Source organism: Artemia sp. Qi Xiang Cuo, chromosome 18, assembly GCF_049724085.1.
Source record: "Artemia sp. Qi Xiang Cuo chromosome 18, ASM4972408v1, whole genome shotgun sequence".
Classification (NCBI taxonomy): domain Eukaryota; kingdom Metazoa; phylum Arthropoda; class Branchiopoda; order Anostraca; family Artemiidae; genus Artemia; species Artemia sp. Qi Xiang Cuo.
In genome coordinates, this window is record NC_142811.1 from 9,550,736 (window position 1) to 9,563,548 (window position 12,813).

Genomic DNA, 12,813 nt, shown 5'->3' on the forward strand with positions numbered 1-12,813 from the left:
TCTTTGTATATTAATCCCCCCTTGGCCCAAGGATTTACGGCTTTAAGTTTCAAATTGAGCAGGAAAAGAGTTTTTGTGGCTTATTTATTGATATTTTCAACTATTCTGGACAAAATGGGCACCTCGAGGTGTTGATTAGATGTGCTAAGGAGCTACAAAAGGACCAGATATAATAAAGGTTCTAGGACAGAGGCTGGTTGCTCTCCAATCACTTTTGAAAAAGGCACTAGAACTTTCAATTTCCAAGAACAAGCATCTTCCGAAAATTCTAGGACCACAAAGGGGGGGGGGTGAGGAGGAGACAGCTCCCCTCCTATATGGAATAAATTCTCCTTGTTTTAGGGATTAAGATTACTCTTTACTTTTAGGCGCAATCCAGAAATATTCCCAGAAATCAAGAGGGATTAGATATCAATTTCTACCTCCCTCCTGAGAACTAATTCTATGTTTATCTGACGGCTCAATGAGATTTAGGATGTTTAGGCATGAAAATGCACTCTTTCAGGCATCTGTTCCCTCCCCTGCTTACAAAATGATCAAGCACCCCTCCGTCGTAATGGCTCCTTCATCTCATTGCATATAATTTTATGAAATATGAAGCATGACACATTATTATATTATTGCAGAAACACAATTCTGCAATAAGAAGGGATATATCACCCTATAGTACTCTTATTCAGACTTAGTCTAAATGAAGAGAGATGAAATATTAATTCATACCCCCTCCCCCCGTACCCCTCCCTATACATACCTGATTCCTCATGGAGATTTAAACAATTCAGGCATTGAAATATACTTTTTGGACATCTGGCACATCAACCCCCTGCCTACACAAATACGCACCACCTCTCCTTTATAATAGTTGATGCATAAATATACACTATTCTTTATTGTATTTATTAATTTTAATTTCTCTTTGGCTGGTCAGTTTTACATTGGGGAGAATCCTCCCCAGGGGCGAATAAGCCAGACTCCATTCCCTGTAGCTGTAATGACACAATCTTGGGTTAACTAAGGAGGGATTGAAAGACGAGTGGATGTAAATTTTAATAATAGGCGAAAAGTTCTCTACAGGTCAGGGGAAGTATTCTGTAGGGTATGATGAGTAATTTTTGAAGCTAAGAGTTCATGCTTATCGCCCTTTTTTTTTAGGGAGTAGACAAGGTAGGATATGGTTCAATTTCCATCGACTGGAAATTAATTCAGGAGGAAATTTCTTTCCTTTTCGCCATTATATGAACCTCAATATTCTTTTCACTGAAAGATATCAAATTTCAGAGTTCAATGTCTCCTAATGATGCAGACTGTTATACATAGTTATGCATTTTAGACATTTGGAGAAAAGCTATTTATACTAGGGATTTACGACTTTACTGGCTAGGAGAAAGGAAAAATTGAATTATTAATTTTATTTAACAAGAGGCTCCCAGCTTACATAGCACGGTTATGAAATGTGACTTTTTTTTAGATTAGCCAGTCCCTCGAAATGTGACCTGATCAATTTTGCAAGCGACTCGCTCAAGCTGGAGAGAGCTGACTAGAAAATATCCAGCAATATTCATGTTTTGTTTTCAATTAACGATTTTTTTATAGAATTATTTCGTGGATTTAATTATCATACTCACATTCGTATAAGATTCTAACTCCTATTAAAAAAGAAAAGAGAAACATAGACAGGACGCTTTATTCCGTTAAAAAAAGGTAATTATAAGTCAAGTATAATAGTAGACATACTCAAATCATTTCACCTTAAGTATCTTCCTAAGTTCTTCTCATCAACTAATTTAAGAATGATTCCAATCAATTAATTGAACCTTTCAGAGGCTAAACCAATTAACTGTACCTTTTCTTTTTATAATAGCATCAAAGCATATCCACAAGAAAACCCTCTCCCCCCCCCTAAAAAACATTAATATACCGAAATGACCATAGCAATTGCAATATAATATAAATACCATTTTTTTTGTCCAAATTGATCGACAGCGCTAGATATTGTGTCGTCACTATGTATAATACGTCACAGGGGCACAGGAATACATTTTTCTTGAAGGAGTAGCCTTAAACGATTTTCTTTGGAAGGGGAGCCACAGTTCTGCAAACCATAATAAAAAGACGGCTCTTCTATCTACCATTGCACCAGCAGTGCCCAATTAAAAAAATTAAAAAGGGAGGGTGATCTGCAGAAAATGTCTAGTTGGGGAGGAGGGTAAGTAGAATTTAAAGAAAAGTGTCCCCCCTAAAGGTCGTAAAATTCCAAGTTTTACAAAGTATTTTACTTTTTGTATATCTTCGGTATTCTAGGAGGGGGGAGGGGCTGGTACTTTTACTCCCCCTTTGAGTACCCTTGTATGTTACTAGAGCATATTCACTACAATCCTGTTTAAAATAGCAATGCATCTTCTTAACAGTTTCCCCCCTTAACTTTTTAACTCGTTTTATTTTAAGGATACAATCGATTTGGTGGCAATTTTTCATTGTTTTGGACAAAAAAAAGAAGCATTATATACCGAAAAGATCATAGCCTTACAATATAATATAAATACTGTTTTTTTTTCTTTGTCCGGATTGACCGACAGTGTTAGATGTTATGTCGTCACTATGTAAATATGTCACAAGGGCATATGAATAACATTTTTCTATAGGGGGGGGAGGAGGGGACCCTAAACAATTTTCCTGGAAAGGGGGGCTAAAATACAACATTCTTCGGAGCCGAAACAATTCGGAAAAAGGTACTTAAGGATAACACAATCAACCATTGTAATATATGTTCGAAAAGGGAATGTTGTCTAAATAAATGAATTTAAATCAGATCACGTCATGGACTGACACATAAGAACAAAAACGAATCTACGTAAAAATAACAACGGGTTCAACCAACCATCATATGGAAAAAACAAGGCAGGAAGAGGAAAAAACTTCCTACCTCCCCACAAGTTTCGAAACATATTTTTATTTTAATAGAAAGAGGTTGACAGAGTCGTGTTTTTTAACGCCCCTTAAAAATACCCTAAAAAATCCACCTTGAAAGCTTAAGATACATTCAAAGTATTTATTCTCATTAGAGCTCTTCCAACCTTTCACATCGGGAATTCGGTTACAATGGTGTGACGTAATTAATTATAACGCAGGTTTTTAACTTACGGTAGCTTTTAGTTCAAAATCAACATATTTTAATCCAAACGATCAGACTAAAAGCTAAAACAAAATGTAAATCTTTCAATATTTTCAAAGTGAAAGTAAGTGTCAAGGGTGTATCCAAGATTTTTGTTCGGGGGGGGGGGGGGGGGTACAGAACCTCTTTAAAAACGCATTAAAAATCTGTTTATATGCGTTTTTGATACGCTTTACGAGTTGGACAAAAATTTGAGGGGGTGATTCTTTAACTTTTCATATGTTCTCCATTATGTCTTACATTTTTCATGTAGATCCCATATTATTATTTGTTATCCCCCTCCCCTCTTCCTCAAATTAATTAACATTTTCACACTGTTTTGTTTTAACTAGGGGGAGGGGTTAGGGTGACTTTAGGTCCATACAGTTTCCCTGAACAATCTAAAATTTTTACGATTTTGTCCAATACTTCCCATGGCCTTGCTTTTTATCGTTACTTTCCCCTTGAAATTAATACTCGAGTATGTACCTGACAGGGGATGACTAATTTAACTCCACTTAACTAATTTCCTGAGTATTTGACTAAAATATAGGGCAATAGACAGTCATGCTTGGAGTTCATGTGTCAAAACTCCCAGAACAATAATTTTAATGTTTAGAGATCATTTCTTATATGAATAAAAATTGTCTTTTTAAACAAAATCGTTCTCCTTTAAAAAAAAACCTATTGAAAAGGATATCAGATATAAAATAAGATGTTTCCGCACACTTCTTATTTCGAGACCATCTATAAACCCAATTATCACGCATAGAGGCGTCACTAGCCAAATATTTGGGAGGAGGGGTTTGGAGTCAACGCAATCAACATTCATTTGTACCGACCAACGTAAAAATTTTGGAAAAGTTTATTCAGTAAAAAAAAACACATTGAAAAGGATATGAGACACAAAATATGATTTTTCGCAGCTTTTAATTCAATACCCCATATAACCCAATTATCACACAGAGACGCGCCACTAGCCAAATCTTCGGGAGGGGTGGGGGACTAGAGTCAATGGAAGCAACATTCATTTTTACCGACCAAAATCAAAATTTCGGTAAAAATCATAAAAAAGAAGAATTGCATCAAAATCTCAGAGAAATCTGAAAAAAATTGCCTTTAGATCGATACACTGAATCAGACTGGAGACAATGGGGAAGAAATATATACAAAAAAATATCTAACAGGTCTTATTTTATATTAAGCATTAATAACTATGACAAGGCTGAATTCAAAGGAAAAGTTAGGAGTTTCGAATCTCCTTCTCCCGAAATGAATGTTCGACTCGTAAAAACGTAAAAAAATGCCTAAAATACATTTTTGATGCGTTATTTAAAGTTATTTGTCCTCCCCCCCCCCCCAATGACAAAAAATCTGGATACGGCGCTGAAATACGAAATTTATACACAGCATTAAGATGAAAATATTCAATAAATTTGCAATATTTAATAAATGATTGTAAGTACAAAAATGGACGGCTAAGAAAGAGTCAAACTCGGTTCATACGCGGAGTGTGAACAGAGCCTAAAAATCATCCCTTCAATTCAAATTTTTGGCAGTATTTAATCTTTCTTAAATTTGAAGTGAATTTTTTAATTCGATTGTATATTATTGCACTAGTTACAATAATTAATCACTTAGATTAAAGACAAAATCAATAAGAAAATTATAAAACATAAATTTTACTAAAATACGCAGAGAAGATTATATTGCTCACGGATCTCTAAATTGGAGGAGGAGCGCTTACATCTAAGGAAGGAACAGTTTTTAGGAAACTCTATAAGCTAATGGCCGAATACGAACTACACGCGATGTTCAATAAAAATTAAAATTTTTCGTAAAAGCAATTTTTTAACTTCAGTGGTAACGAAGGGGGCTATTTTTATTAATATCTCCCTTGGATATAATAGTATTTTTCAAGGAACTTTGAAATGTTTTTAAATAGCATTAGCAAAGATAGTTAATCACTTTGAGTATAAATGCAAACGAGTAAAAACCAATCTATATATGTAGAAGAAAAAACCACTCAAATTTATATCAGTGTGGAGTCGCAGAGCACCAACGTGCTAATTAGGAAAATAAAACGGACACATCGTGGAAAAACACTGTTGTCATCACTACAATTTTCAAAGAAAAAAAACATTCTCGCTAATTTCCTACACAAAACTCACGTGTCATCCGTTATTACACTGGATGCCACATAGTTGAAGTTCAAGCAATCACAGTGCCGCAACGCGTCAATTTAGGAAACCAAACAAAATACGACCTTAAAAACACTGTTGTCAATACTACACTTCTTACAGCACAGAGTAGCCAAAAAGAACTTTCCGCTTTCTTATAGTACAATATAGCAAAATCGATGTGGCTTATCACTCACTAAACCAGATGCAACGAATTTGGTAATGAATTAATAAGAAAATTTGCGAACGATTACTAATCATACTTTTATATCTAACGTTAGGGCAACTAAGTCCTCTTCGCTGTCCGATTGGTATGAGACAAGATCACAAGTAGAGGAAACTTCTAGTGGATTTTTGGTCGACTCTCTGTCTATGGAGTTTTTGTCTTTGATTTGAATAAGTTTTTTGTTCACGTGCTCCAGTCTTTCGACCTGAAAAACAAATTCATGTATAGTATATCGAAAAAAATAGATATGACATTTTTTGTCAGGGGGGGGGGGGTAGGAATCGGCGGTGTAGTATTTAAAGGCTAAAGGCTTTTAAATTGATAATTTCATAGAAGCATCCGCGTTTTCAAAAACGTGTTCCATTACACTCCACTTTCCAGAAAGGCCTTTACAATATTTTAGAGAAGCCAAATTTTAATTAAACTAACCGAATCAAAAAAAAAAATATATATGAAACAAAAGACTTCAGGCTTTATTACTTCACATAACATACATTCCTAAAGAACGTGGGACTTAACATTGCCGTTCAACCTAAATACAGTCTTGATCATTACATAGTTTTAAAATTAAAAAGAAACTTCTTCATTTCCGTCAACGACGGAAATGAAACGGTTTCTTTAATTTTTTCTGGTATTTTATTCTATATCTGAAATTTCTAAAATAAACGTGAATTTTTTTTGGAGGGGGGACATCATTGGTGCCGTATTTAAAATCAATGGCTTTAAATTTATGATTCTATAGGAGCTTCTCTGCTTCTAAAATCACGTTTCGTCAAACTCCACTGTTGGGAAAGGCCTTTATAATATTTTAGAAGAGCCAAATTTTAGTTAAAATACTTAACAAAATAATTAATAAATAATTAAAATACTTAACAAACACACCATTCAACCAAGATGTGGCCTTGATCATTACACAGCTCTTAGTTAAAATAAGAATTTCTTCATTTTAAAATTCAATGACGGTAATGAAACAGATCCTTTTATTTTTCTGGTATTTTATTGCAAATCTTAACTTCCGAAAATACATATGAATTTTCTTTGGGGGGCGAGTGACGGTATCAACGGTGCCATATTTGAAAACAATGTCTTTAAACTTATAATTTTAGAGACACTTCCATGCTTATAAAATTGCTACCTGGAGCTTTGCTTTTACCAAGGTTTTAATGGAAATATTTCTAATTTCCCTATTTTGATACATTTTTTAACAAAAGGAGACAAAACGTTTGCTATAAAAGTGACACAACAAGAAATTGGCATTAATTGAGATGTTCAAATGCCAAAATGACCAACTCCAAATGATAAAATGTAGCCTCGAAGCATTTGATCGAAAATGTAAAACAAAAATTAAATTGAACAAACAATTTGACTGGAACTTTTAGTATATCTTTGCCTGGAATTGGTTGGAGTCTACTTAGTTTTTGATGAGCGGCATTTTGAATCGTGGGTCCTAGTTTTTATAGTTAGTGGTTCAATAATATGCGTGTCTTCCCCTCCTTTACATGGTATGGAGCCTTTTTGAGGATTTATTTGTTTTTCTACTTAGCTACATCAGAGTATATCTTATCATACCCCACCCCACCCCACCCCACCCAAAAAAACTACACCCTTCCTAATGTTACTTGGATTAGCTTCGATTTCTAAACACTTACCATGCATGCGAAGTGATATAACTAATTTATAGTTAATTAATTATCAAGGCTTACTCTATCATGTGGAAGTTAATAAAACAACCCCAAAGTACCGAACCAGACATATTACTTTCGAAATGTGACACTGAAAATTTGGCAACAGAAATGTTCAGAGGAAATATCATAGTTGCCAGGTATTTTACAGAATACGCTCCCAAGGTTGGATGGGCTGAAGCTACTGATGGCTGCCAAACTCATACTGAGGGAGGTGTCGATCCCCTTGGACATATGAAGCGCCGACCATGTCGCCGAAAAAAAAAATCTTTTTCGTCGATGATGGCAGAGGAGTAGTGAAAGAATCACCCCTCTCTTTTGAGGGTTGCGTATTGCCTGGTCAAGTGGGGTTCTCAGAATGGGGGAAAACATTGGTGGACACCTTGAAACTACCAAGCCAGGCTCTTCTACAAAAGGAGAAAGAGATCGGCAATCCCTGTCTCAAAATACTACGCAAGAGGGGGGGGCACCAATAACACCGCGGGTATCCTTTTTTGAAACTGTGGAGGCAATGGGAATTTGATGCCTGGGGCTCGACATGGTCCTGTGGCAAATTGTCACAGCGTTGCCTATTTTCCCAAACCATATGAAAATGACTATAAAACTGACAAATCAGCAAGTTGGTACCATCAAGGTAATATATAGTACTATAAAGGTAAATATAAACTAAAGAAAACTGATCCGTTTCTGTTGATGCTTGAATTATGCAGGTTTCTCTTAGTTTTGTTAAGATATTTGAAGAAACTAAATTTCAGCTGGGGGGGGGGGGGGTAAACTGGGGTCCGGGGGGCAAAGCGAGTCCTGGGAGGGACAGTTGCCCCCCTGCCCCAGAGCAAATTACACCCCATCGAAAATTGGAAGCTCTCTTCATTGTTTAAATTCATAAAGCTCAGAGATTTTAACAGAGGTATTTATTCTTCAACACCCAAGAAGGGTATAACTTATATAATAACACCAAAGGATTCAAAGGGAAAATAGTTATTTTTTGGCTCTCAGCCAAACCAGGTGAAATAACCATTTTCAAACTTAATGCTAATGAAATAAGAGCCGATAAAATATCTTCAAAGGAATTAAAGGGTAATTCAAAACCCTCACAACTCTGCCCAAAACAATACTAAGAAATAACAAAGCAATTTTCAGGACCAGAGGCATATCATTCAGGAATTATAAGTGATATTAAGAATGAAGAAAAAAATTACTCAAGAATTGGAATTCCCTAAAACGGAAATTCGACTCGATCTTAGCGTTAATCAACTATCGTTATCTGCATGTTGCCACCCCAGAGCTCTCAATTACACTTAAGCGATAGAATATTAAACAGAATGGATATCTCATGCACACAGCAAAAACTAGATTTCTTACTACTTAGCAGATAGAGGGTTGGAAGTATATTACAACGTACTATCTATTCTGGAAGGAAAATTCATGCTTCTTTTACATAAAATAACCATCATTGGAATGTGCATCATGGTCGTAACCTACGTGGTTCGAATTGAGGGGGTGGGGTACATTATTCGCTAGAAATAATACGAGATCTTTCTTTTCACTGCTGTTATTTATAATGTTCTAGAGAATTTAACTTTTCTGAATTGTATCGTATCAAAGTACTCAAAGAGTTTCATATAGAACATTATATACAATTATAAAAATATTATATAGAAGGTTCAACATTGAGCCTACGGTATAGGAAAGGAATGTTATATAAAAGGCCCAATATTGAATTTGTGTTAGGAATGAGGGTGTCTAATACTGATCTTTTCTGTTATAGTATTGGGTGTGATCGTCTCTTACTAGGTAGCTAGCTACTGCTGCAACCCTGAAAATATCGTATTCTTTTCCATTGTACAACTATGCGAGCATATTCAAAGCCATGCACTTCCATTATAGAATACACTATTTCAAATTAACTTTGATTTATCAACTATCGCAAGACAACACCTAGAGTCATTCCCTCAATTGGCAATATCTGGCAATCGTATTTGTGAATTTTGTAATTAATCGTAGATAGTTGGCTTTCTTATCAAGCTAAGACGGAGTTAATATGTAGGCTCTTGTACTCAAAGATTTACGAGTGAATAGATAATTTCTTTTTTTTTGTGGGGGGGGGAGGATTTAAAGCAAAAAAAAAAAAAAAATAAATAAGATGCATTTCAGATTATAAATATAATTGAGTATTTTTATAACTAAATTATAGTAATTTAATTATTTTGATTTAATAGTTAATTAATTTAATAATAGTTAATTTAAGAGCTCTTAATAGTAATTAATTTAATTAAATAGTAATTTAATTAATTTAATTTAATGACTTGTTATTAATAAAAAAGTATAGTTTTTTAATTATAATGAGATTTAAAGACTTAAATTTCTTTTAAATAATAAGATTATAAATAAAATCCGTTTCAGATTTTTAAACACTTCCTTAACATTTAAAAATCTTTATCAGTTTCAGGTGTGTTTTATTTATGATTCATTGAAGTTAAATAAATAGTTTGATATATACATGGCTAAGCTAATATATGGTCAATATAAATCAATTCGAATGCTTCAAAATGAAACAGCCATATCCCCCTGTTTCCTCGGTGTTAGAAAACGAGGAAGCAAAGAACAGAGAAAAGAATAATAAAAATTTAAAGGAAACGAAGAACGGAAAAAGGAGAACGAAGGAAAAGAAGGGGAATCACAGTCAATGAAAAAAAAGAGGAAAATGCCAACATTTCGGTCGAGACTTCTATAAGCTGTCTTCGGTGCAGAAATGAGGATAAACTATAGATTAAAGTCCATTGGACAATATAAAAAGACAAACCTTACAAACAAAACTAAAATAGAAGATGCCTATCCTCTAGTAGCAGTGAAAAGATAATTGGATATTCCGTTTTCTCCCAATCGTAAGACTTTACCATTTCGAGCTTTACCAATGTGCCCTTTAATAATACCTAGAGTCAAACCTTTATTAAGGCGACCACTGGTATGGGTTCAGCCAAAAAAGCCCTAACCTAGATTACCTAGTGGGTAAACATCAGGAGTGGATGGAACTATCGGCGAAGCGGTCTGAAATCAGGCAAGTGCCATTTCACATGGCGAAAGTTTTCGACAGAATATGCATCTTGCCTTGCTGAAGAAACGCATGGCATATCATATCCCTAGATGTCTGTTGAAAATGAAGAATAGCTTTCTATCTGACCGTTTACAGGGGGTTTTCCTCGATGGGTCCATTTTAGATATCATTTAGTTGAAAACCCAGGGCAATATTTTTGGGCTTACACTTTCTCTTGTGTAATTTAATGACACAGGAAACAAATGTGACAGCCCTCTGTGTAACTTTGCTTACAACATCACGCCCCAAACAACCATTGCCAAACATGAAGACCCAGGCCAGATCTTCCTATCTCAACATATGGATCATCTAAAAACAGAAAAGGTGTCTCAAGACTGAATGGCTAAAACACATCAACAAAATAGAAGACCCTGAACTTTGTCTCCTAGGAATTTATTTTTCCACACATCGGTCTTGAAGTACCAATGTCGATTAGGCGAACACTTCATGCACAAAAGAGTTGGAGACAGCTCTTTGCTGTAAAAACCAACTCGATCATAACACTTTAGACGTTCTGTATCGTATCACTCGACAAATACGGAGGCTCAATGTATGTTGGTGTACATAAACACTGCTGGCATCTCTTCAATTGACCCAAAACAGGCCTAAAAGAGCGTACTTCACTGTCTACCACTGACCCTCTCCAGCCTATTAGTAGATATTTGACGTAGTATCAATGGCTGCTTTCTATAGTACCAAGGACCCTCTCCAGCCTTTTAGTAGATATTTGACGTAGTATCAAAGGCTGCTTTCTAGAGTACCAATGGCCCTCTCCAGCCTATTAGTAGATATTTAACCTAGTATCAATGGCTGCTTTCTATAGTACCAAGGACCCTCTCCAGCATTTAGTAGATATTTGACGTAGTATCAAAAGCTGCTTTCTAGAGTACCAATGACCCTCTCCAGCCTATTAGTATACATTTGACCTAGTATCAAAGGCTGCTTTCTAGAGTACCACTGACCCTCTCCAGCCTAATAGTAGATATTTGACGTAGTATCAAAGGCTGCTTTCTAGAGTACCAATGACCCTCTCCAGCCTTTTAGTAGATATTTGACGTAGTATCAAAGGCTGCTTTCTAGAGTACTAATGACCCTCTCCAGCCTATTAGTAGATATTTGACCTAGTATCATTGGCTGCTTTCTATAGTAGGAATGACCCTCTCCAGCCTATTAGTAGATATTTGATGTAGTATCAATGGCTGCTTTCTATAGGCACATCTTCCTCTTTCTCTTTCTGACAAGCTTTCCTGCATAATCTTTCTGTACAACCGGCAAAATAGACATGAAGGTACATCGATTGAAACAATCATTTTAATGCTAACACCAGAGTAACTTAGGAACAGATTGATTACGCGCTGCAATTTTAAATGATCTTCTTCGGAACATTTTTCCTGAAACGTCTCTCTTGATTCGTTTCAAAAGAAGATAATGCAGAGACGCATATCTTTGAAGCGAAACAAGGTAAAGGACTGACAGCATATCAAATAATAAACAGAATTTGGCTCTGTGAATCTGCGAAGAAAACAATCATCATAGCAGAAAACGGCCAGACGCTAACACGTGAAAACTATTTTGGTTTTTGGCTAAAAGGGACGTGCCGCCTCGAGGAAGAAAAACTTGGATTGGTGAATTCTGTACTGTAATCCCAGGATTCAAGTACCCTGCGTTAAACTACTTTTGAATGGTAGAATTTTAACTTGATTCCAGATAATGCCAGATAGAAGGTGACTATAAATACAACTTACACAACAAGCCTCCAACCCTCTATATCCGGCGTTGTAGGAGTTAGCAGCTTGAAAAAAGGCAAGAGTATAATTAATATTTCATTATAGGTTATTTAGAGTGTAATTTCTGAGATTAAGTGGAATCATAGTCCCAAAATAAAAATTTCTTTGTAAAATTTGAAAGATGTTTTTTAATCTTTATAATATTTGGTATTATATATAACTGCGAATTATAAAGTTACAGAGCTAACTGATTGCACCGCAGTGCCTTCAAAACAGACCGAACACAAACAGATTCTGAAACTAGATGACTTTAAATCCTTTTATGTATGTTATAATTGAAAAAAAAAACATTTGCTGTTGTAAGTAGGACAACTTTCTTGAGAATGTCAAAAACAATAAGAAAATACAACCCATTCTCTCTTAATAAAGTACCAAACAGTATATTAAGAGAAAATGGATATTTTTTTTTTTTTTTTTTTTTAATAGTTTTTATTTTCTTTCCAATTTCAAAAGATAGAATAGACCTAAGAAGAAGGGATAAAGTCTATCTGTCAATGCAAGCAAAAAAAAAAAAAAAAGAAAAGCCGATCATTTTTCAAAATTTCAGAGGGAAGGGTAGAACATCTAGGAGGAAGAAACAGGCCTTCGTGTCCCCCAATTGACGGCCCTGTTTATATTTAATTTCTAGTCTTCAGATTTTCATTTAATTTTTATGTTTTATTTCACTTCAATATTTCAATATTTAATTTTTTT

At 35.0% G+C, this 12,813-nt stretch overlaps 1 protein-coding gene across 6 annotated transcripts in view; it reads right to left on the reverse strand.

The window, feature by feature from the left end:
- Positions 1–3,598: 3,598 nt before the first annotated feature.
- Positions 3,599–12,813, reverse strand: part of Evi5 (ecotropic viral integration site 5) — a 237,974-nt gene continuing 228,759 nt past the window's right edge. For 5 of the 6 annotated variants that reach the window (XM_089104326.1, XM_089104325.1, XM_089104323.1 and 2 more), the window contains one exon: positions 3,599–5,762. In XM_089104326.1, coding sequence (XP_088960452.1) covers positions 5,589–5,762 — 174 coding nt within the window. In that variant the 3' untranslated portion in view covers positions 3,599–5,588. Of the gene's footprint in view, positions 5,763–12,078; positions 12,126–12,813 lie in introns of all 6 variants that reach the window. The other variant, XM_089104327.1, reaches the window with a different exon arrangement.